This window comes from Rhea pennata, chromosome 11, assembly GCF_028389875.1.
Source record: "Rhea pennata isolate bPtePen1 chromosome 11, bPtePen1.pri, whole genome shotgun sequence".
Classification (NCBI taxonomy): Eukaryota; Metazoa; Chordata; class Aves; order Rheiformes; family Rheidae; genus Rhea; species Rhea pennata.
The window spans coordinates 18931183-18956414 of record NC_084673.1 but is presented as its reverse complement, the minus strand read 5'-3'; the positions used below and the strand labels follow the sequence as shown (position 1 = coordinate 18956414).

Sequence of the window (25232 nt, the reverse complement as noted above, 5' to 3'; positions counted from 1 at the left end):
CCTGTGGTCTGGGAAGGACGTGGCCGGCAGGCTGCAATGCCGCCCAGCAGCTCCAGCTTCCTCCTCCTCTTTCCTCACCTCACCTGCAGATGAACTCTCTGAAGTGCTGGGGTGTACAGTTTGCTTGCAAGCAGAACATGCATCCAAATAATTTATATGAACTAGCCACAGTCTAATAGATAAAAACCTGAAAAAGCAATACAAGAAAAATGGAAGTGGAAGAAAGGTTTCCCTATGGGCATCTTGACTTATTAAAATTATTAAAGATCACAGCTATGTTTTATATTAATTTATTAGAAAAAGATACACAGTTTAATGTGCAAATATATACAACAAACATTACAATGAAACATCAGGAAGGGAGAGTCACTCCCCTCTATCAATGACTTACTCCTTAACAGAGATGACTGTTTAATGCTTCCCCACAGATTTACAAATACAAAAAAGTATAATGCTTCACTTGCAAGAAACAAAAGTTTATTTTTATTTGAACAAAAAATATTCTGGCTTTGAAATGGCAAAAGTCTGCTATTTTGGTGGCTTTTCTTTCTTTCTTTCTTTTTCTTTTTTTTTTTTTTTTTAACCTGAGCAATTTTTGTGGAACAGGGGCACAACGGAAAGGCATTGCCCTGTGCTTCATTCTCATCACAGCATCTGATGGTCTTTGAATCACTGAACCACTGAATCATTTAAAATGAATGCAGCTCCAAAATCTACATCTAGTACGTAATTAGCAACGCTGAAGGGAGCAGGCCCTACCCTGGGCAGAAGTGAGCCGGCTGAAAACATCCAGCTGCAGTTAAATGGCTGTTGACATTCTCAGGCAAAGTGTTCATTTCTGACAGTAAGGTATTTAATGCTGTCTTCTGAAATAAAGGTACTATAGAGAAATGAAAAATACAGCTTAGTCCAAAAAATAAGAGAGTTCTGGATCCTGCTGCTCCTTGCTCAAATCAGTGATCATTGAAAGGCTGCAGAAAACGGCCGTAACAACTCCTAAGTGAGTACAGAAGTTAAGAATCCCTGTAACTCCAAGCAAGTACTTAAATCCTGCTCCATCCAGGGAAGAAGTTCAGATTAATTTATTTATGGTTCTTTAGGATTAATTCCAAGCAGGTGTTTGACACAGGTAGTTTTTGTGCTTACTGGTGGCAGGCAGTTTAGGTAAAAGTGATCCGTATCGCACTGACCTTCCTCCCTCCAGCGCTTGGGTGCTGACGCTCGGCTAATTTCTCCGCTGGGCCCGATGGCTTGGGAAACGCAGCTGCTCTGCAGAGCTTCCTGCTTGGATTTTTCCTAATTTTTCCAGGAGGACTGAAACACTTTAGCATGTTTGTGTGACCCAGCTCCATCCGAAAACTCCGCTGAGTGATGTTTCCAGTCGCACCAGACCCGCTTGCTCGGTGCTGCTCTCGGCCTCGCGTGCCCCAGGGTGCCGAGGGGCCACTGGCCGCCCCATGTGCAGAGAGGCCCAGGGCCTCCCTCCTCATCGGCTCTGCTGTCCTTAAATAACTACTTACAAAGAGCAAAATCGTAGCTGCGGAGTGAAGGGACGCCGCTGCGTGTGGAGCGTGCCCGGCTGGCTCCACACCCGGGCTGTGTTTGCAAAGACACTGTCCAAAGCTGCCGCAGTTTTGGGGCACTTTCGGTTTGTCTCTCCTCTTTGACCATCAGTATTTAGGAGCAAAGTTAATTAAATGCTGACTCTGTTTTGCTCTGTAACGTGTCTCCTCTCCTGCCAATAGGCTGTAATGATGCTGCTGCTGGGATGCAGCAGCTGCCGCCTTAGAGCCCGCAGGTACGGTGGTTACGTACCACAGCAGTTCCATCTGGGGCAAGATCTTTAATGGTGGGGTGACCACAGCAGAGCTGGCTTTTTTGCTATCCGCAACCATCCTCCTCTTCTTTAGCCTGTTTGGAGCATTGTGGAACTAGACTAAAAGGGAAAAAAAAGAATAAGCAAAAAGCCTCAGGGCTTTAACTTTTATTTTTTTTTTTAATTTCTCCTGTTTCAAGTGTTACACTTGCATAAGAATGCATGTCGTAGGCCCTAGAGCAGCAGGTGAAAAGGGACCCTATATGAAAAATCAGAACAAAAAAACAAGCTTAGTTTTTGGTTAAAAAGTGCAAGTTAGTTGCAACTAAGCTGTTTTCATCAAGATAACTTATCTCCAGCGTCAGGAAGGAGACGCACAGAAATTTAAAGAGGGTCTATTTTGATCCAAGGAGAGTCAGCTCCAGCCTCCACGTTCATGCCCATTTAGGAAATAAAAAAAAAAAAACACACTAGAAGAGATCTTCATTTTCTAAACTTCTGAATGATGCAGTAGCCATGTTTGTGAAGGCTTAAATATTTTTACAATAAACTGGAATAGCCAGGGAATCAATTGTCTTCAATAATGTTGTATTTTTCCATTTCAGAGGATATTCTGACAGCTTGAAAAGAAACACTCCAGTAAAACACAACCTAATTTGCACGCTGTTGCAATCTGAATCAGTGGCTCCCATGCTATCACTCTGCAATTGGGATCTGCAGAAGCAAAGTGCAATTTGTGGAGGTTTTCTGTGCTTTGCAGGGCTCTTGAGTATGGTGGCCCCATATTGTAATACACTTCTTAGCTGATCTTTTAACTCTTTCAGTACTGCAGCATGCACCAAAAACATCTGTGTTTTTGTAACAACTGTTGTGCTTCTACCTCTGTGCCACCTCTGAGGAGGTGCATGTCTCCCTGACCTCCCTTCTCCTGCCACAACGTCTCCCCTGACCCAGGACAAAGCTGGTCAGAGCTCTCCTAAATCAGTTTTAGTGCAAAAAATTGGGATTTCAACAAACAATTTCACACCAAATAGGTATGATTTCTGCCAAAAAGTCTGAATTCTCAAAGCTTTTCTGAACATCAGCTTTTATTTTAGAGCTTTTTTTGAGGGGAGAGAGAAGGCTGGAACAGCAAGTCTACTTTCTGCAATATGACTCCCATTTTCCTGAGCGGCTCCAGTCCAGGACGCTTCATGCCTGCAGAGTCGGGTGTGCAGCCTGCCCCAGAGTCAATAAAGGTGCGGGTGAAGCTCGCTGTTCTTGCAGGAGAAGCTAAGACACTGATCGTTGCAGGTCACCAGCTTTGTTTTTGCTCTAAGGAAAGCAAGGTTTGCAAGCACTTCAGCTATCTTGAGGTAGGAGAAAAATGGTGTTTCTATTCGCTAAGCTGCCGTTTGTAGCAGGGGCCTTCCACTCCTCAGCCTTCCAAAGTGCCCCAACAGCTGAATGCAGAATGCAGGCATGAAATATGGTAACTAGGAAGCTTGAAATGTCAGCGATTTCTGTGATGACACTTCGATGACCTCGGTTTGGTAAATCAACATCTTTTGCATGTTAAATTACAGTAGTATAATGCAGTAACAACAGGCACATGAGAGGAGGCCAGTGAACTGGCCCTCGTAAAGATCCTGGTTCTCTATCCTTGCCAACAGGAACGGACCTCTTACGGCTAGTGGGACTTACTTGCACAAGGAAAGGCTCCAAGATCTAATCCAGTGTGGGGTAACACGATGGTGCTGTATACTTGCTTTATTCGAGAGGCCATGTGCCACCTTAAAATGAAGATTGCAGCCAGGCTTTTAAAGTTAAATATGTTATAAACCATACACGTATGTGATCCTGAGATAGTGCTCCTTACAAGTCCCAAGGTAGATAAGCTTCCTGAGCCCAGAGGTCCTCATGCTGCGTAAGCGTATTGTTGCTGCTGTATTTTGGCAGGCCTGCCGGCCTCTCGGACCGTGCGGCGCTTCCTAACGCTCTCTCTCGTCGGGGTGTGTCTAACCAAACAATCGGTCTGACGACTGCTACCAGCAATTCCACTTGCATTTTTTCTGCAGTTCGGATGAAAGCATTCTTGATCCTTTGCCAGTTCTCCCAAGACTTGCGCAAACAGGCTTACAGCTTCCCTTTCTACTTTTTGGCCAAGCAAGAGCTGTGCGTCTGCAGCCTCCTGCTAGAGGAGCGTCTGTGCAGGGCTGTGCTGAAGACATCCCTCAAGATAGGAAGAAAATATCAGTAGTAACTGGATGGAAAGGCAACATGTATAAGCCGCAATGAGGAGAAGCAGCTTAATATGATGACCATCATCTGGAGGGTCACAGACGAGGCTTTCCAGTTCCAGCGATGCATAGTCCTATTTTGAGTTTCTAACAGCATCAGCTCAGAGTCAGACCTTTTTAATCCAGGCGAAAATTATTTTCCAAAATTCTCTTTACTTAAGCACTACGTATTTAAAAAGTTCTTTTTATTGTTTCAGTATTTTAGCCCTTAGTTGATTAGTCACCAACAGCTGTCAGATGCCCAGTGCCATTAGCATTTTGAGCACCTGCAGCATTTGAAGGAATATCAAAAAATAGCTTTAGCAACAAGGAATTACACAACAGAGGAAGAAGGCAGGACTAACTAGATTAATGCAACATGTAGTGGATTTGTTAATATTAAGTGTATGACTTGTCCCAGAATCATGCCAGAAAATGGTACCATGTAGCTTACTGGTAAGGGCAGTAAAAAGAGTAATGCATTACTTTAATCATCAGCGAACCACTCACGCATTCAACATACTATTTCCAGCTGAAATCAAAGGTTTTCTATTAAAAATGTAATTCCTCTAGAGACCATAAACATCTTACAACTCTCTCTGCCTCTGAATGCTACTGTGATAGCTGCTTCATTAACATTGTGGTTCCAGTGCAAAAAGAAAATCCTCCAAATCCCAGACCTTCTTCCTTTAAACTTTAGATTGCCTCTCATCTGTCCATTCCTGCTTAGTGTTCTGTAAAGCTTGAGTCTTCTGCTCATCTACCTGGACGTAGTCCACTCTCTGCTCCTCAGAGAGAAAAGGTTTCTGTGGGAGAGAGCGGAAAAAAACAACTTACTCATTTCAAGATGGAAAGGGATGCTAGTGAAACTTGGCTTGATTTTCTGTTTTCCCTTTCTCTTATTCTTTGATTGCTTCACTTCACCTTGAAGCTCACAGTGACATCAGCTGACAAGAGCATTGCTTTACAGCCTGCTTTAGATATAATTATCCATCTGTCACCCTGTCACTCAGCCCAGCACAGTCAGAGGGAAACATGCTGTTCTGGCTATTTCCATACGGATAATCATTCTCCTGTCCCTGCTGTAGGGACAACCTACCAGCATTTTAACCAAAGGGAGGCTTTAAATTAAATTAAAGGAGGCCTAGGAGTTTCTTGCCTCCAAGAATATTAACTGATGGGGAAAACGGTACGCATGATGCGAAACTTCCATGAGCACAAACAGACAGTAGTTCTCTGCTTTGCAGAGTATTCCATTAGTTACCTGCCCAATGCCTAGGTAGACTGCAAACTCTTTGGAACAAGGATTGTATTTTGTCAGAGTTGCTAAAGAAATTGAAATGCTTTTGGTGATGCAAGAATAAAGATGCACATTTTGCCATGGTACAAGAGATGGTACAGTTTTACCCTGAGAATTTATCATAGGCTATAAACTTGCTACTGCAGATAGATTTGGAGAGGGGAAACTAAAAGGAAAGGGTTTGTGAAGACTCAACAAAAATGAAAGAGCATGCCAAGATCCTGCAAGCACCAACAAGCTTGCCCACAAGCCCTTACCACTGCACACCCCAGGGCAGTCCCATGCCCTCTGCTGAGCTCATGCTGAGGGCATCGCTGAGTCACGCTAAGGACACCTTGTTATCCCTTCTAATCATGCTTTTATATTGTTAATCTTGAGCCTGTTGTGAATGCAATCAGCTGAAAACATGATCAGCTTCATTGTACTTCGGGCACCTAGAGGAGTGTGAATCTCTGTTGTGTTTTCCTCCCAGCAAACAAAAAGACAGGAGGCTATGGGGTTTTCAGAGATGACTCATACCTTCTGTACAGGGGATGGGGAAGCAGAATTAAAATCCAACGCTAAGTAATCAAGGTTAGATTTCCTTGTCCATGGAAAAGCACCACTGTACGGAGATGTTGCCTGTCTGTGTTCCTGTCAGGAAAGAAGAGAAACTTTCAATGCTCTTAAACCATGATCCTGAAGGGAAAGATGACACTCTGAGGTGCTAGACTCATCTGGCAGAAGGCAAATGAGGAAAGTCAGCACACACAGTTTTCTGTGCCAAGGGTATATTTATTGACTAACCACAGGATAACACTAATTGGTTGTGGGATTGTACAAAGAAATTCAGGAAGCCTTATTCTCCTGGTATTTATGGCAGAACATGCAAACTGGGCTGATTCTCATTCTGATTTAGAAAATCAGGAGGGATTTGTGCCCAGCTTCCCAAAACAAACCCTTGGAAGGCTCAGATTTACAGTGGTTGCCAACTAAGCCATCAGTGCTCTATGAATTTGAAGAAATAGTGATGATTCTGTTCATATCTATCAAGTGAATATTAATATCTGGAAAATCATACACAATCACAAATATGTAGAAGGTTTTAATTGACTAGAAAATCAAATGGAGGAGTGGTTACACCTGGAGCTGCCCTGGTGAGCAGATTTGGAATCTAGTAGAGGTGTGAGTTAAAATTTGAAACTATGGTTTGTGATCAGTGGTCCATTTTGCAATACACTTGTACACTTGTACAGCCACTGCTGTTGGACTTTGGCTATGGAGGCAGATTTGTACACACTGACTGCGATCAAGGGTTTTGAAATCCATTTCCACCTGAAATTCAAAAGAAACTGAGAATCTGGTCTTCTGCAAGACATGGCTAAAGAGTGAATGAAGAAAAGGAAGCCACAAAGCCAGATGTTCTTCTTTCATGGGATGGGAAGTGGGGTTAGTGCCACCAGCCAAAGCAGAAGCAATAGGAGACTTTAATGGGGGTTCTGTTTCTGCACAATATTTGGTGTGTTTCTTAAGGAAGTGCACTAACGGCTTTCTGTCATTTCCTAGGAGATTTTGCAAGGCAGGCACACTTTTAAAAAGTGAAAAGATTTAATTTTCCTTTGCCTTAATGAGTTCTCATGTAAATATGGCTGATCCCTGTGATCTCTTGGAACTGCTCAGCAACATTCGTGGGCGAACAGCTGAGTTCTGCAGAGCAGAAGAAGGGCTTCCCTTATCTCTCTGTAAATTGGGCCCAGTGTCTTTGGTTTAAAACCATTCCATCATTTTTTTTTTTTTTTTACAGAAGGCAAGGGACAAACCTCCTCAACATTTTTTCTTAGAAAACAAACTTCTGCATTCTCCATCAGTGTGACAGAGCAGAATAAAGCAAAGGATGGCTGTGTGAAAATGAAGATTACCATATGAATGTAACTTTCTTCCTCTTCTCCGGAAACTGAATTGGCAAATATTCTTGCTGAATTAATACCGTCTCTTTCTGGTGAGATAAAGCTCATTCGATTGCTATGAAGAAAAACACAGGAGAGGTTAAGGAAGCATCTTACAGATGCTCTGAAATGAAGCCAAAGCCTGACATAGTCCATATGGTGAATAAACTCACACTAATGCTGCAGCCTTTATGGAGAGGATGTGCAAAAATGTTCATTATTTCTAATGAAAGTGCGTTATAGTCCTATGAGCATCTTGGTTGCTTTTTTTCTGGGGTTTTCTTGCATCATAAAAGTTTGCCATCTCTGGCATGACAGAAAGCATAAACCGTCGGAGCAGTTCTCCAGCAAGTGCACAGAGGCAGACATCATTCCTCTGAATAATATGTGCTGATGGAGCAGTTGCTTTGTTGTGCGGGTGTCCACACTTTAGAGATTGATGTGACTTAATCAGCTACTGGAGGTGCACGCAGAGGAACTTAGCTGGCTTTGAAGACAGTAAAAACGCATGCTATCTGTGCCATGGAGATGGCTGCAGCTCAGCTGTTTTACACAGAAATTTTTTCCACTAACACAGCTGTTAGAAGTATATCATGAGTAAAGTATTGCAGGCTGGCAGAGTGGAGTTAGTTATTAAGAAATTAAATAGTTACTTCATGCAGAATGAATAGCAATCCCTTTTGCTTTATTAATTCTGGACATACTTTTTTAATTTTGTTAATGTAAAACATAAAAACTCCCTCAGCTCGTTATTGTTCAAGACTCTGTACTGTGTCAGCATTAATTAACCGTAGCGCTCTAGCAGGGATGCTTGGGAGGCAAACTAGCGGGTTTTCCTAATAAGCAACATGCAGCAGCCAGTGCCCAAGGGGTTAACCAGCTTCAGACTGTTAGGCTGGAAGAGGACTCTGCAATAGAGGAACTGCCTGTCACTGACATCTCAGGTCCCTTTTGCACACCAAAGGTTACCTGGGGAAGGGGAGAGGATGGCTCTGCTTGGCACAGATGCAGGGCAGGAGGTTTGTGAGGATTTCTGGTTTCCCATACACGTTTCTGCGGGACGAGCTCTGCTGTTACACTTTCCCCAGGAGCTGGAGGTTCCCGGTCCTGGTGCTGATTGGTGCCCCAGGGCTGAGTCTTCCGCTGCCTTTGGAGCCCAGCACTACAGTTACTTCATATTACCTGGGCTCTGAGACCCAGATTTGTCTTACCCCACAACTAGTTTCCAGTGACAAAAGGTCATAACAACAGATAAAGCCTGAACTTGCATGTGGCAGGGCAGAATAAAAACACAGTCAACAAGTTAGGCAAATCTTTATCTTAATTAGTTCTCCTTTGCTACAGAACTTTGCAGGAACAAAAACAGCTTACTTCGGGGGAAAAAAATGAAGGGATGCGAAGCTTTTAGCCATCACAGTAGCCATGCAGATTGGCTTCAGCCTTTTCAAAAGAAACCTTCAAAAGAGACTATCTGAACTTTGAGAAAACTCCGATTTGCCAAAAATACAAAATACATAACTCTTGACAGAAAGAACCACATGATGCTGAACACACTGAATCTGTCTATCTTTAAAGGGATCCTTATTTTTAGAGACAGCAAAAGCCTTGGAGATGCTGGAAGGAATCTTGTGGAATTCTTGTTTGCGGACTTTGCCAGGAAACTATTTCTTGTGGAATGTGATAAGTTAGTTTTAACTCCATGCTACAATGTTAATGCTTAAAAGATTGGAATGGCAGGTTTCTTGTTGACTTACTAAGGCACAGTCCACATCCTGGTCACAGCGGCATGCTCTCGGATTGTGGAGAGGTTTCTCAGGTCCAGTGGAGGAGGCCGTGCTGCAAGTAGATGCAAAAGGAACTAAATTTATAAAAGGACTTATTAAGAGGTTAAGAAAAGTACCTATTTGTTCGAAAAATACAGTTTTACATTAACAGCAGGAAACTAAACAGTGCATTTCATAGAGCACAATTGATATAACCAAGGGATAAATCAGTAAAAATTAGAAATCCGTCCACTTCTATCAGCTCTAGAAAGCAAAGTCCCTTCTTTGTCCTAAAACAACAGAAAAAATGCAACGGGCAGTAGGAAAGCAGAATCTGCCACGAGAACTGTATCCTTGCCTCAAATCTCATTTGCAAGTGCTGCCTTCAAGAGGAGAAGCCAGTTTGGTCTATCGGTCAACACAGAGCTTTGGGCCGTCCTCTAAACCCAAAGGTCCCACATGCAGAGATTAAGATCTTTCCCCTCACCAATCAACACACACTTTCCACTCATTTCTCAAAGCTCTCTAAGAGAGGACCTGAACCTGCTTTGCTTCCCTCTCAGTGATCTAAATTTCTGCCCTCACCTCACAGAAGTATTTCCTGAATCGATTTCTCTGTAGCCCTCTAGCCCAGAGAGCTTCAGTACAAGCTGGGCTTAGGCAACAGCTCCTCTGAAAAGTTGAATTTCATCCCTAGTATATCCTTTGGCAGTGTGACTCTCAGAGATTTTGGAGCTGTCATGGGAAGTGGGAGCAGAAAATTATCACCAGTAAAAGCATCTGCAGGAAATTCCTAATTAAACTAAAACAGCTGCACCTACCAAACAGAGATTTAACCAACAAATCTGAGGATTCACGTGTTTGGATGTCCTGTCCCTGGAATGTCAATGAGCTGGTGAGGTAGCAGTGCACAGCCAGTGCAGTTGCAGGATTTTTTTTGCTCTCTCTCTGAGGTTTTATCTGTTTGGCTACATAGGCAGGGTGAGTGGCAAGGTGAATTTGAACACCCCTGCACCACGCTAATGCAGTCACAGGGTCTCACACTACAGAGGTTGGCACAGCCGCTCTTTCTCTGCTTGCAGATGACCCTGCAGACATAGCCTACTGTGTTACAGCACTAAAAGCCACTACACTGCAATTCAATCTCCTCTCTAGAGCGAGAAACATGTTACAATGTGCCAAGGACACTATCAAAAGAGATCACCAATGTCCTCCTTGGCTTCCAACTGCTTATTAGATCTGGCCTTACATTTCCTACGAGGCTTGAGGTCTCGGTTCACCGGCGGGGGCTCCAGGTTCGAGGGAAGCTCAGGCAGGGGGCTGGTGAGTTTTTCAGTGCTGACAACAGGGAAGGTAAACGTGGCTGAGCCTGGGCTCATGGGAATGTAGCCATCGGGCGAGCAGTCGGAGCCAGGGAGAGACGGCGAGGTGCTGGGGCGCATGGGCACGTAGCTGTCCTCTGTGCTGTCCGACGTGGTCGAGTAGAGCGGGGAGAATCGACAGGGCTTCAGAGTAGGAAGGAAAAGAAAAGGAAATGAGTCAGTAAATCAATAGCTAACCCCCTGTAACCCAGCCAATGCTATGAACTGGCAGTGGAGCTGAACGGGGCCGCAGGCCAGGAGAGTCCTGATGTAAACTTTGAGAGGCAGAGGATGGAACAACACGAGACGAACACATGGGCTCAGATGCTCATGCCAGCTTTGGAAAGTTCACTTCTGAGCTTAGCAACTCACTGCTGGAAACTAGGACTTAAGTAGGAACAATCCTCTGACTTCAGCAGGGTTGTACTTGCCTCTCCCAGCAGCAGTTTTGACCTACAAAATGAAGGAAGCCCTTTCATATAAAAACCATTTAAAAGAAGAACATCTGATGAACTAGAATTTTGCAAATGTGGAAGGAGAGAAAGCAGAGACACAGGCACACAAGTTACTTCTCATAGCTGGGAATAAACACTAGAAAATCATTTCACGCAGGTTAGTATTGGCTGAATACTGAGAAGCGTTGATTACAAACCCTGAAAGCTTTCAAGGGTAAGAAGAACACATCTTGCACAGAGCTCACTTATAAGCAGCATCTCTTGTAAGAGATATATAAGAGAGACAGGGTGTACAGCTCCAGGCAGGAGGCTGACTACACAGTGTGCAATGCTGCTACATATAACCCATGTCTGCACAATGCTGAGTCATGAAGCTGTGGACTGACAGATCATAGAATCACAGGGATTTTGAAAGCAGAGAATTTCATGTGCCCTGAAGAGGAAGTATCCATTGGGATCGTGAAGTGCTAGACTCCTTTAGACCCCTTTTTCAAGAGATAAGCAGTTTTCTCAAGTGCTATTGGTCAGCAGTTTCCTTCTCAAGCCTGCTGGTTTCCTCCTCTGCAGCAGACCTGACTCCATTAGAGTGTTCTCAACTCCCTTGCTTCCTTTGCCAAAGGTTTCCTGTGCCTGTGAAGGCTGTTTTACCTGACGCCCTGCCAGGTTTCCCTGCCCGGCGAGATGGTCCAAGAGGGACCCAGCAAGAGCCCAAACGGAGCCACAGCCTCAGGCAGTGGCTGGGCTACTTGTGCTGGAGCACTGAGATGGACAAGAAGCAGCACAAACATAGTTTAAAGCCCAGAGCTTCTTCTATTTTTTATTCTCTTGCCGAGCACAGAAGAGGATCCTGGGTATCAGGATGTGAAATGATTCACTTTCTGTATTTCATCATGTGCCAGTGTTTAAATGTATGCCAGCAGAGTACTTACCAAATTCAAGCTAAGCCTCTTATCTCGGCTTCTTAAAGAACTGCCTTCCATGTCTGCTGCAATACAAAAACAGCAATTAAAAATTTGATAAGGCAGTGAAACCTTAAGGAAATAACTGAGTGAAGCATATGGCTCTAAAATAATTAGAGCTTATAAAGACCCCAAATTCCTTATTATTTATCCTAAATGAAGAAATCCAATGAAACTTAAGACCAGAACCAACTTAATAGCATTTCAAGAGCAATTACATCCATTTTAAATATGATGAATTGAAGAAACATGCACATGTACAGCCCCATTGTAAATCATGCTTCCTGTAATCACAAGCAATTGGGGAGAAAGACTGGTGCAGTGGGGAGAGCAAACAGCTAAGCAGACATAAAATTTCAATCTAGCTTCTGTTCTAGTTGCAGGACCTCCGAACACCCTTCTACGTTTTCCCATTTTTCAAATTCAGGTTATTATACCACAGAGGACTGTAGGCAAGATTGACTGGTTGTTGAAAGCTATTTGGGAGCCTTGAATGTAGAGTGTTAGGGGAGCGCATGTTATCGTACAGCCAGCATGGGGAGGGAACGTAAGGGCAGGGGAGGTGTTCTCCTCCTCGCCACTGGGAAGTGTTGATGTCTTGCAAATGATTCAAGCTGGCCAGAAATAAACAGCCGGTGAGAAGGTCCCTCATCACGCTGCCCCCTTGTGCGGACTGACTTTCATCTTGAGCTAGGTCAAATTTATTTTTGAAGCAAAAGACAAAAAAAAAATTGAAAACCAGCTTTCAAGGCATAGAAGAGCAGCCATGGGAAATGCTGCAAGTATTTTACTCTGAATAGTAGTTGCAGTTTATTTTCAAGTAGGATAGGAAAAAGGAATTGGGGAATGGGAGGAAAGAGGACTACCTACCAACCTTCACTCCAACACACACGTGTGTGTGTGTACATATATGTATATATATATAAAAACATATATATAAACACACACACATATATGCACATATATATACATACATATAAATACATATTTGTATCCCTGCTTAAAATTACCATCTTTCTTTTGTGGAAAATGCTTTTATTTGAAGAAAACGGCTTGTCTGTGGTTCTACTGAGGCTCTCCTTGGGAATGCCATAGAAAACCCTGTAATCCCATTAATACAGTCTGCACTCCTACTGGGGTCTTTCCTGTGGTGATATCAGTGTAGAAGACAATAGAAGTGCTAAACCAGAACAAAGCAATACTTTCAGTGTAGGTGTATATATATGTGTATGTGTACATTTATCTTTATAAGTGTGTGTGTGTGTATATATATACACATACTATATATATATAGTGTGTGTGTGTGTGTGTGTATGTATGTATATGTGTATATATATATATATAAATAGACACAGTCACTGTCCTGGGACAGCTGTATTTATTTATTTTTTAGCAAAAAGACATTCCAGCACAGCTCTCTGGCAGATGCAGTGATGCCAGGATCCAGGTGCCTTGTGCAGATCTGGCTCATTCCCCTGCACGCAAGGGGGATCAGCACAGGCTGCCTCTGCGGTGCCGTGCCAGGGGGCCCACGAGGCTGCTGTACCCCCTGCCTCGACCTGGTTGGCTAAAGCAGTATAGCTTTTACAGGTTGCCAAGGTCAAAAAATAGACTAATAACTTGGGTGGCCTCACTCTAGGAGCCAGTCAGGAGCAGCTGTTTTCTCTGTGTTTCTTTTTCGTACCTTGTGTGTTGAACACATTTCAATTCAAACTTTAAAGATGCACATAATTTTAGCTATGCTTGGGGTAAGAAAAAAAAACAGTGGCACTTATTAATTCATTGCTGCCCCCTGTCAGGCAGAGATAACCTTGCAGCACTTCAGCAGAACATGACATTAGGGCACTTAATCCTCTTAAAAATAATTTGGCATAAATTGGAGTGGAGAAACATTAACCATCGCAAACGTGGCAGGTGGTGTCAAAGTGGCGCATACTTGGAAGCAAAAGCATTGTTTTTCAAGGAGCTGGCAACCGAAACCAAGAGTCAAGAATACTATTTCCACTGATGGGTGTTTCTCTGCAAACCTTCCAAGAATTGTTTGTACACTGATAAACAGGCTGGGCAAAAGTCTCCATATTTTAGCTTTGAGTCTTAAGAGAAAGACCTAATTGCCCTCAAACACCTGGTGGTCATTCAAACCAAAGGAATCTAAGGACACCTTGTCTTTAAAACTGAATGTAAATGCTTGCATTCTCCTTCTCATCAAACACGGCACCTCACTGCAAAATATTTGATAATCTCCAGCTAGGTATTTGAACTGCTTCTCTCTGTTCTGTGGTTCCACAAAATAAAACTTCCACATACTGCATATGTTGGATTTTGACACCTGGGATGTTGTGGATATTTGACTGTTACTTTTGTGTGAGACGACAGTGTTTCAAGGACACGTGAGGAGGTCACCTCAGCTCAGAGCAGAGTTTGGTTTGCAGCAGAGACTCTTGCTCTGTGGCTGGTTTTCAAGCTGACCTGTATGAAATGCCAGGACATGGTGGGGGGGATTTGCTCAAGGACACAGAGTCTCTGGTTCATCTGGGATTACATCCCATTGCCAGTGTCTTCCTGGCTTCCAGTTCTTGGCCCTAAACACATCCTTCTTCTATGGTAAAGACTAAATGCAGCAGAGCAGCACAGCTAAGAAAGCATTTCTGCTGTGTAAGCTCACGTTTTGACCTGCAGAAATAGAGTTGGCACTGCCTGATTTGCCAGCTGGCTTCTCATTTGTTTGGTTGTTTGTTGGCTGCTTTCTTTTGGGGGGAAAGGAGGGGACATTGCAAATTAGCAAGTCATGAGTCACCCTGCAGAGATCACAGCTAAATTGCTGTGTGTTACACACTGATGGGCATTTACAGGAGCAGAGGCTGAATATAACTGAGGGACAGGTTTCAGTTCTGCTCACAAACTAATTGGAAACAAGCATTTGAGGTTGCTTTGAGGGGTGTACCGTTTTGCAGGCAAGAGGCTGTGGAGAAACCCAGTGATTCTTGGTTGATTTCATAGCAGCTCTGTTCTTAGTTAGGTCTCCACACATGGTTAATAGAGCTTTGAGTATGCAATTTTCAGTGGAAGCTAAAAATCTGATGCCTGAATGGAAAGAAGGCCCATTGACTATAAGGTCTATAAGGACTTAAAAAAAGGATTGGGAAAAATGAGTGTCAGTGTGGGCAGGGAGGCAGAGAGCTTTGCCTCTGCGTTTCTCCCGATCTGCCCCACACCTGGAGCCTGCTCGTGGCTGGGCTTTGGGCAACTCTGGGGCCAACGTTACAGATGAGGGCAGCTGTAGGGGAGTATCTGCCCCGCGCTCAAGGGGCAGCTCCACCTCTCGTGCCGGGCATACCTCACTGTCTTGCCAAAACGTGCTTACCTTTCCAGTTCCTGACGTTGTCTAAACTGGACAAGGAGATTCTCCTCGGCACAAAAGTGACATGGGCCCGGCAGATCCCAGCGTGGCCGTTGTGCAGGGTCCCACTGCCCAGCTCTTCCCCTTTCCTGTCAGAGAAATGGGTGGGCTTGGGTGGCCGGGGTGGCGGCGTGTTGGACAGCACATCCAGCTTGGTTACGCCGTAGGGCAGCGTGTTTTGGCTCTTCTCAATCTGCAAGGTTGGTGTTAGCGGTGTCCCCAGCAATGGAGAGGAGGAGGAAAAGTCACTGGATGGCCTGCTAATGTCTATGCTCCTGGAGATGGCTCCATGGTTTGCTGCAGGGGCCCCGTCCTGGTGGATGGTGCCAGCACTAGACGGCTGCACAAGGTACAAAGAGGGTTGGGACTGCAAGGTGTCGACAAAGACGTCATCTGATGAGGTCTGCTCCAGCGATCTGTCAGAGTTGGACCAGCTGTCACATCTGCACAGGACACAGAGAGATCAAATACAGCCCTTTCCTTTTCTCGCGATTGCAACCGAGCGAACACATGCTCTGATAAACCCACCCAGCGGGACATCTCCGCAGGCACCCCGAGGCCAGCCAGCACACGAGCCTGCCTCGTGCAGAGGCTTGCTGAGGGATCTGATCCACTGGAGCACCTCAGCCAGTTGGTGGCCACTCCTGTGGCCCGCTTCTCACTCCCGATTTGGAAAACGTCCACTGATCGCTTAATGTCATTTGCCTCCTGCAAAGCTGTCATCAAGCGAGTGTCGGTGTGTCCATTTTAATGCACAAACGTTTTAATGCGCAAAGGGCAGGGCCTGACCCTGCTCAGCCGCCAAGGGGCTGCGCGGTGGGTCTGGATGTTGATGCTAGTGTGACTGCTGTGTGTGACCGTGCGTGGCAGCGGCGCTTGGCCTTCGGGCCTGCTGCCTGGGCGCCTGCTTGCCGGGACGCTGCTGGGCTCTGGAGCGGTGCCTGCGCCCAGCTCCAGCGCCATCTCGGAGGGACACCAGGGGAGCAACACTCCTGCCCCAGCTCAAGCCTGGAGGATTTGTGTCCTCTGCGTTAGTGGCGATAAACCCGAGCCCTCTGTGCTTGCTTGTGTGTATGTGAAGGGAAGAGTTCACACAGCAGTGCTAGTCAAGTTTCAGCTTCTGCACCGTAGCATACGTTAAAATAGCTACCTGTTTCTCCAAATCTTGTTACTGGACAGGGGAAGATGTGGCTTCCAAAGCTGCGTTCTCATAAAGCGAGACCTTTGTCAAGTTGTGGGAGCCCAAACTCAAAACCAGAGGGACTTTCAGAAAAGGAAGAGCCCTGCTTGGCTAGGACTTTACCCACGCAGCAGTTCAACACAGTGAAAGGCATGCTCCAGGCCAAAACCTGCCCCTCCCCTAGCAAGCGAAGAGACAAGCCGTCGGCCTTGGGGCAAAAAGCACAGGGCTGGGGGAGGCTGCTGCTCCCTGGATGTTTCCACTGCGCAGTCAGTGCAGCCACTCAGGAGCACGCCAGGGCCAAAACGCGATGCCCTGCTGCTGATCTCCACTATGAAAAGCCCCAGTAAATCGGGTTGGGTTAGCGGCCAGCTACTGGGCTCAGGAGCCCGCGCTGAGCTGCAGGCGTGAAGAGCCAGCTTGCCGCCAGCGTCCCGGGACGTCTCCGGAGCAGCCGGCCCAGCCGGCACGCCGTGCGCCGGCGGCACCCGCGGGGCAGCTCGCAGCCCTACCTGGTGTGACCCAGCTTGCCCGACTCGCAGTTGGAGAGGAAGAGGTAATCCGGGAGGAAGACCGACTCGGACTCGCTGGGGGTCTCCTCCGCGGCGGAGGTGTCGGCGGCGGCACCGTCGACGGAGAAGGAGGGATCGGCGACGCGGGAGGCGTGGGTGGAGGCGGCCGGCGAGGGCTGCGGGGACGAGGTGGTGTGCGACAGGCTCTCCGCAGAATCTGCAACGAGAGGCGACGGCCCCGGCTGAGCCCCGGCCGCGGCGCCCCGTGCGGAGCGCGGTGGGGAACGCCACCTCCCGGCCCCAGCCACGGCGCCGGCCGGCTCCACAGTCCTGGAAACCGAACGTCTGCTGAAGAGGAGTCACTGTGCTCCGAAGCAACCTGCAGCCCATCGCCTTGCCCTGCAAACGCACTCGGTGGGCTTCAAACGGGAGCCCTGCCCGCCGCGCGGGACGGCCGCGCGAGCGCCCAAGCGGGAACCGGGCGGCCTCGCGGCGCTCGGAAAGCCCCGGGGGAAAGGCTGCCCACTTCCCCTTCGCTGCTGCCGTTCTCCCGCCCGGCCCGTCTCACCCCGAAGCGGCAGCGGGTTGAGGCAGAAACACGGCTCGTGCGGAGAAGCAGCGCGGTCTGGCAGCCGCTGCCCCGCTGCAGGACGGGCTGAGGCCAAGCCCCGGGCGAGGGGCCGGGGAGGTGCAGCCTGCACGTAGCGATGGGGATGGCTTCCCCCGGGGAGAGCATCGAGTGTGGCATCTGCCTTACCAAGGGCTTTTTAGGACCTCTCTGACGCAAATAATTAATTATTAATCTCCAACACTTCAAATTAATGGAGACAAGGGAAGGGATTGATTTCTTCCCACTTTTGAGATCTCAGAGGGTGAAACCGATCTCTGCCGCTTGCAGAAGAGCCGGATTTATCGCACCGCAGCGCTCGTCTGCCGGGTCCCTGCGCCTCTGGATGTCGCACACCCTTCGGGCCAAGCCGCGCCGCGGCGGTGTAGCTACCGCCGCGCAGGTAAGGCCTCGGCGACCCAGCCAGCAAGGAGGCCCCAAGGCACAGTGACTCGGAGAGCGACGCCTCTCCCGCACCCCTCCTCCGGCACAGCCTCCTCTTCGCTCCCTCGTCCCCAGCCATGCCCAGGTCCCGCCGCACCCGGCTGCTGAGGCAACTGGGAATGTTTCTAGGCTGCGGGAAGCGGGATGTCGCCTCCAGTCGCCCTCTTCCTGGGGCGAGGTGGCAGCAGATCTGTGGTGCGCGCTGAGAGCGGCAGCGAGGCGGTCTACTCCCCGCAGGCGGGGCGGCGTGGAGCCATGGCGAAGCACCGCCTCCGGCCCAGCTTTGGGGGGATTTAGATCTGAAACTGAACCCCAGGCGCAAGTCAGACTTCTCCCTGCAGGCAGCCTTGGAGTATTTTTGATGGAGCAGCTGCCCAGCCGCTGCCTGCTCCTCACGGTGCGCCCAGCCAGCAGGGCCGGGAGGCGCCGGCCCTCGCTCGGGGCGCCCGTACGCCTTTCCGCGTGGGGCTGCTGCGCGTGGCTGCCCACCCCGGGCCCGCGGGTGCGGTCGTCGCCTCTGCCCTGGGAGGCACTGGGCACACCTGCAAGCCGACCAAGGCGGATGGAGATGGCTTCCAAGACACAGCTACCAGACTTGGCTAAAAAACATCGCTAAAAGCAAACAGAAACCTCCTGGACTTACACGTTGGCCTCCATCCCATCATCTTTCTGGTCTAAGTTAAAAGAAGAGTAAAAAAGCTGATCGTTTTTGCTAGCGCAACAAAGTCAGTAGAGTAAAATACACAGGGAAAACTGTGAAGAAACAAAGCCGAGCACCTGTTAAACTAACAATTTTCTGAATTGCCCCGTGGCTCATCCCTTTAAATTGAGCAAGTGGTGGGGAAGGGAGCCAACTCTTTCCTTCCCCTCTACCCATATTGACTCTTTGCTATTTCCTCTAGTTAACTTTGGCCCTAAGGGGTCATGGTAGATCCCAATGCAGCAAAGCATGTAAGCACATGCTTAAATTTGAGCTTATTCAACAAAACATTTGCTGAATTTTAAGCAGGTGCTTACAGCAGCAAGACTTCAGCAGTGCTGTTCACTCTAGTTATGCTTTTACAGGATTTCATGTTTAGAAAATGAGGTTGATGGCTGGAAACTTCCAAACAGACAAAATAATTTTTCCCTTTCTATTCTGCTGGCTAACATGGTAACTCATTTCTCGTATCTTGGACTTTGAGAGCTGTCTTGTAAACTGAGGAAGACCAAATATGTACTGGGCTACTTCTGTAGGGATGTCGGAAAAATGTGTGCGTGCCACCATCTGACCACATATAAAAAAATATCCTCAATGCTCCCTCAATACATGCCAAGAAATAAAAATTAATGACATTTGGGGTTATTAGCACAAACAGAAGTAGCAGGCCTGAACTCCATCTGGTACTCACAGGCTTTAGCCTCAGATTATCCCATCAGGAAAGACTGAGCACATGGTACCGGCAGGATGGGGACAGCACGGCCGTGCCCTTTTCTAACCTTCGGCGCTCGGAGATTGCAGCCGGCTCCGAACGCGGTGGCTCTGCCGCCAACTCTGCCGGTAACCAAATCGGCACGCATTAAAGTTACCCTGCAGCAGCAGCGGGCAGAATAAATTATGCATGTCCATTTTCTCCAGCGCCAGCGTGGAGAGCAGGTTTGGTGCCGCTCACCCTCCTCCCTCTGTTTGCTGGCAAAGCAGCGGCAGCTTCGGCCGCTTCCTTGGGCACGAAGCAGCGCGAGGACGGGGCCGAGGGGCTGCCGGCTCCAGGGCTTCCCAGGAGTGAGGGCAGCTGTGGGCACTTGCAGGGCAGGCCGCCAGCGGGCTCAGCCTCCGGGGCCGCTCGCTCCCCGGCAGGACCGTTTGGAGAGGCGGAGGGCTTCTCCGCACCGCTGCCGGCTGGCCCCATCTGTGGGGCTGCCCCGTTCCCACGGCCCGGCGCAGGCTGCGCGTGTCGGCAGGCCTTTCGGGGAGGCGAAGATGCCGCCTGCGAGGAGCTCCCAGGCAGGCAGGAGGCGGCAGGGAGCGGGCTGCACCAGGCGCGCTGCTGTGGCTCCGCGGGTGCTTGCGGGTCCCCCTCAGGTGTAGGTGCTGCCTGCCAAGGCAGCTATGCTCTTAAAAGAGCGAGGCTTCCTCATGAGAAAGGTTAAGCAACCTTCACAGCAGTTTCTTTGGTGAAAAGCTGTCATATCGTGCTGTGCCAACTCATCATGGTTTTGGCTTGTGCGTGGGATAAAGCGTGCTCGTGGAGGCCCACGGCCATGTCATCTCATGCTCTCCTCACCCTCCTCTTTGCCCAGCCCGTGGTCCGAGCTTCCTGCTGACCCAGCGGGATGACGGCTCCACCGAGCCCGTAGGGATCCCACAGCTGCTGGGCAGCGGGGATCACCTCCTGGTGCCCACCACCATGCTTCTGACCCACACTTCCACCCCTCCATGCCACAAAAGCAGCAGCTCCCAAAGGATTCACCGCTTTGCCAGAGGCAGGATTTGTGCAGCAAGGGTTGGAAAACAGGGAAAGCGCCTCCCGCCCCTCCAGCCAGACTCCCCCAGAGGTGCCGGCTCGCTCCCTGTCGTTTTGAGCGTCGCCAGCAAGCGGCACGGCTCCCCGCGGCCGCAGAGGGCTCTGCCTGGCGAGCCCTTCCCGCCGCCGCCCGCCCAGGTGCTTCCTGACATCTGTCTGCAGCTCGCGCTTCGCTTCTCCCGTTCTCGGCCGGCCCCGCTCCTCAGTGGTGAAAGAAGAGGCGTCTAGGACTGGCCGTACTGGACCAGCCAGGGTTTCACTGGCTTGGCTCTGGGTCTGGCTGCTTAAGGGTCAAATCAGAGGCCTCTGATAGCTAGGACCCAGCTATTCGTCCAGCTTCTTTGCCCCTGCACAGGGCTGGGAGCAAGTGGCCTGTGTTTATAGCTGAGTCACTGCACAATCCTGCGACCGCACTTCGAGTGCCTTAAGCAGAGAAAGCATGAGATTTGGTTTCGGCCTCAAAGGCACAGTAAATTTTCCAAAAGATGCAAGGATGAAGAATGCTTGGTTTTACAAAGCAATATTGGCTTTGAGATCCATTTTAATACACAGGACAGCTTAAACTTTCTAGCAATTGATGTATCTTTCTTTTGATGATTCATTTCAGGGACTATTTTTTTTTTAACATGTAGCATTCAATTTTAAAAAAGCATATGGCTTTTAATAGAGCTTTTCTCTTCTTATGTTAATTTTTAAGGGCAATTTGTTTAAACCAACAGGTACTTGGGGGATTTAGGTGCTCCCCAAAAGCTCAAGCATTTAGCAACTGTTTGAAATGTGGCGTGCAACCCATAAAACAGTGCAGACTTAAATCAGAGCTTGGGATATAACCAAGATCTGAATGTGCCCTGCAGCCTGAGCAGAATATGCCCCAGACCAGGCCACATCAGCAGGGGCTGCAGGATAAATAAAAGTCTATGAGCTATCTTTCATTAGGGAGATAAGTGCATGCCCAGGAGCTTCACTTACACTGTGCACTGTCAGGGCTCTAAGTTTAGATGCCAGACTATACTGAACCAAGGCAAACGCTCTGCACTGTTGGACCTCTTTGGGGACAACGCTGACCTTGAGCAACAGTGCAAAAAGCTGCAACGTCAGCTTTTCAAACTGCTGCAGCAAGAGCTGTCACTTCTCATCTGTCAGCGGCTACCCTGCCGATCCTTGCTGGGAGAGGAGCACCACCCTGCGACCTTCTCCAGGCACCACCCAGGCATAAAGCACCCGCAGGGGCAACGCTGCGCTCCACCGGTGTAACCGAATACAGGTTTCCAGTATAAATGCATCTATAGTAGGGACTGCTGCTGCCTCAGCTGCCCCGATCCTCCACAAATCACATCTCCTTGTGCACACCCTGAACACACAGTGCCAGCAGAGGTCTACTATCCATTTGTGAAGCGAGGATGTAAGTTATTTTTCTCTTTTGTTTTGCCTGGAAAGTTATACCTTAATTTCAGACTATTTGGTGGAGGTGCGTGTAAAATAACACCACAACGAAAGCAGCAATGCAAGAGCAACATATCGCAGGTTTAGCAAGGGCAACTGGGTTTCTGAATGGTCCCTAGTTACGTCCAAGCTGCAAAGGGATGTTGGCTCCAATCCCCACACAGCTACCAGCTCAAAACACTGTTTTTAAGTTCTGGCTTGCTAGTTGCATGCATGGGCAGTTTGCACTGGCACATAAAAACATCAGCAAGTTTTCCTGGTGGTCGCTAAACCGAATGTGAAATCAGCAGACCTCAGATTTATAACAGGAACACTGCAGAGCACTTCCCACTCCCTTCCATTTCCCCTCAGAATAAACTGCTGAAGAGAAGATTAAAGAAGCCAGGAACTGGGATATATTAAAATAAAACATCTCATCATGGCCTTTTGTTTCCTTTCAAGTTACAAAGCCGTGGTATGTCTACACGGCAGTTGCAGACACCGGTAGCAGTCAGGGATCAGGGCAGAGTGATCCACCCTGCCACACTGACACCCTGAAACACATTGTTGTCCTTTCCGAGTTATCTCTGATGAGGCTGAGCCCCCTCATCACCACCCTCTTCTGCTCTTGGGCTGACTTTTATCATGGCGAAGGACTTCATTCTGAGTCACTTCCTATGAAGCTCTCAAATTGCTGCTGTATCTGCCCCTTGGAAATGTCAAGGGAAAGACAGATTGCTGTTATCTGAGCCTGACTTTCTCATTTGAAAGGTAAGTTAATGGTACAGATCCCTGCATTAATTACTGGCTAGATCCATTTTGGAGCAGCTAATTCTTGGAAGTGTTCCAGCAAATTCACCCTAGTGAGTATATACAGGGGTAAGCCTTGGCAAACAGGCTTCCTATATCCTTCACTGGCAAGACCATCTCTTAAGTCTAGACACACACACTCCTAACACTCTCCTGTCCTCTGTTTTTCTTTATTTTTCTTGTCATTAATAAACTATGATAGCTCAGTATTTTTGTCGTTGATTTATATATGTACATGTACACACAAATCTATCTACATTCCACATCTAGCAAAGCCTGAGAAAATGGGAGTTTTGCAAGACCCTTTCTTTTCTGGAACAGGTGTTTTACATTAAGCCAAACTAAATAAATATGAGATATGTAATGAAATAAAAGACCCCAGAAGATAATGCTCAGTCAGCTTCTCACATAAACACCTTTTCTTATTAAGGATCTGCTGTTTATTCTAGCAGGAATTAGTTCATCGAAGAGAGACCAAGTGTCCAGCTACTATTTTTACCCAGCAAAAATGAGATTCCTGATAACTTTCACATCAGGATTTAGCAGAATCTCAGTGCTGTGTGAAGCTAATTCCTGCCCTCCCAAACCAGCTGACAAGGTCTATACTTCCTATGTACTTCTATGAAAGAGCCTAAAACCAGATCATCCTCCCAAGCCCCCAAATAAGCGTGATCATGGTCCTACCTGTGCCATCTTCTAAATGCCCAAAATTACAGATCTGGCTGATGTTGTGCACCCAGATCTGCATCTCCTCCTCAGTTTTGGCTACCAGGTAGAAGGTGCGGTAGGTGGTTCTCACAATGAAGACAAAGTTGTTCTGAAATTCCTTCTTGATGAAGTTGGGCCCTGAGTGTTTCAGCACTTCACACTCATTGAGGTCGATGATGCGAATAGGTTTCTTGGAGTGGTTGTTCCTGTAGTACTCCAGCACGTCTGGGTTCCCGCTCATGCGGCCTCTGCGTAGCACGAACCAGCGCTTGCGCCATGCCTGCAGAAAGCACAGACAGGTTCCTTTTAGACTTCTGACTGCCAGCCACATCATGTTAATCAGCCTGAACATGCATGTTTTCTTATTGTTTTATTGTTATTTTAGTAAACTGGCCGAACTGTGACTCTGATTTGAAATGCTTGCCATTAGCTTGCATTTGTGATAGAAAGAAAGGCAGAGCTGCCACTTTTAACAGTTAGGAGGTCAAGATGAACTTGACTTCTCCGTAACATGGCCCTCAACCTACAAGCAATGTGTATACACAAGTCTGATACTTCATCTGCATTAGTTACCGTACATGAACAATGACGAAGTTAGAACACTTAAGTGAAATAAAAATGTTTAGGACTGTGCGATGTGTGGTAACATATTAGTTAATTCCTGGCAACAAACACCTTTACCTAGTAAAGACAAGGCTTTCAGATGACCTGGACAGCTTCCCTCAGACCATTTTCAGCACTAATAAGAAGCTGTTAATGAGCTGCCAGTTACTTCTAAAAGCTGAGAATAAACCTTAAGGGAGTAGCAGTACTAGAAAAGTTAAACAGGAAACTTCAAGATGTTCTAGTACATCTATTCACACAGATAACGTCTAGAGGGACTTCATCAACCCAAATCAAAATCAGTAAACATACATATCTTTTGGATCTGTGCATGAATGAATAGATGACATTCAGGGTTATACAAAATCTTCTGAGGATTAGGATGATGCATCACTTTATTAAGCTATATGCAAGATTCTAGAAACAAAATAAGACTTTTCCCCCTCTTTATTCAGCAGCTGTTTTGGTTCATTAACAGTATAAGCAACTCTGTGTTGATTACAGCTGTCACCAACATACTTACTTCGAGGGCCAGAAGAAATCCATCCTGACCTCTGTTACACAGAAAAAAAGCTGAAATAAGATGTTAGGAGCTCTCCTCTCACTAAACTCCATAAAGAGTAGGCTCAGATAAAACCACATCCAAACCAGAAAGACCTCAGTGGCTGGCAAAAGGAGGGAGTTGAAGCTGATGCTGAAGGAGCCCCAGCTCTGGCTGCAGCCAAGGAAGGGAGATGGTGCTCATACATGGCCCAGGTGTCTGCCACAGCTACACAGGCACTGGCTGCTTTAATTGTCTGCACAAGAGTCAAATGTTCAGTGGAAAAACAAAACAAAACAAAAACATCTGAACAACCATAACAGCAGCTAAAATAACCTCTCTACCTGAGTCTTCGCAAAACAACTCACAACAGTGTAAAAGTCAGTATCAGCAAAATCTTGCACATTTTGGGATCAAGCAGATGGTACAGATTTTGCTGAAACTGAGATCCAGTGGATACGATGATAATTAAGATCATCAATAAGAAACAGTCATTTGTCAAAAGAAAGCTTTCACACAAAAGAGACTTCCTTGCAGTGAACATAGCTTAGCACTTAACTTGCATTTGATAGCCTCAGGTAGAGCCAGCATCTGCCACTTGTAGCCCAAGGGCCACGCACACTTGGCACATCCACATTAGGTTCCCAAACACAACATCAGACAA

The 25232-nt window shown here is 47.3% G+C and overlaps 1 protein-coding gene across 5 annotated transcripts in view; it reads right to left on the bottom strand.

The window, feature by feature from the left end:
- Positions 1-274: 274 nt before the first annotated feature.
- Positions 275-25232, bottom strand: part of GAB3 (GRB2 associated binding protein 3) — a 64739-nt gene continuing 39781 nt past the window's right edge. The window contains exons 2-11 of one of the 5 annotated variants that reach the window (XM_062584819.1): positions 23401-23704; positions 16930-17146; positions 15202-15680; positions 11808-11863; positions 10312-10567; positions 9054-9135; positions 7273-7375; positions 5894-6007; positions 4755-4880; positions 275-1936 (exon numbers count right to left, since the gene is read on the bottom strand). In XM_062584819.1, coding sequence (XP_062440803.1) covers positions 4764-4880; positions 5894-6007; positions 7273-7375; positions 9054-9135; positions 10312-10567; positions 11808-11863; positions 15202-15680; positions 16930-17146; positions 23401-23704 — 1728 coding nt within the window. In that variant the 3' untranslated portion in view covers positions 275-1936; positions 4755-4763. Of the gene's footprint in view, positions 4881-5893; positions 6008-7272; positions 7376-8137; positions 8558-9053; positions 9136-10311; positions 10568-11807; positions 11864-15201; positions 15681-16929; positions 17147-23400; positions 23705-25232 lie in introns of those variants that run through there. The other 4 variants (XM_062584818.1, XM_062584820.1, XM_062584822.1 and 1 more) reach the window with 4 other exon arrangements.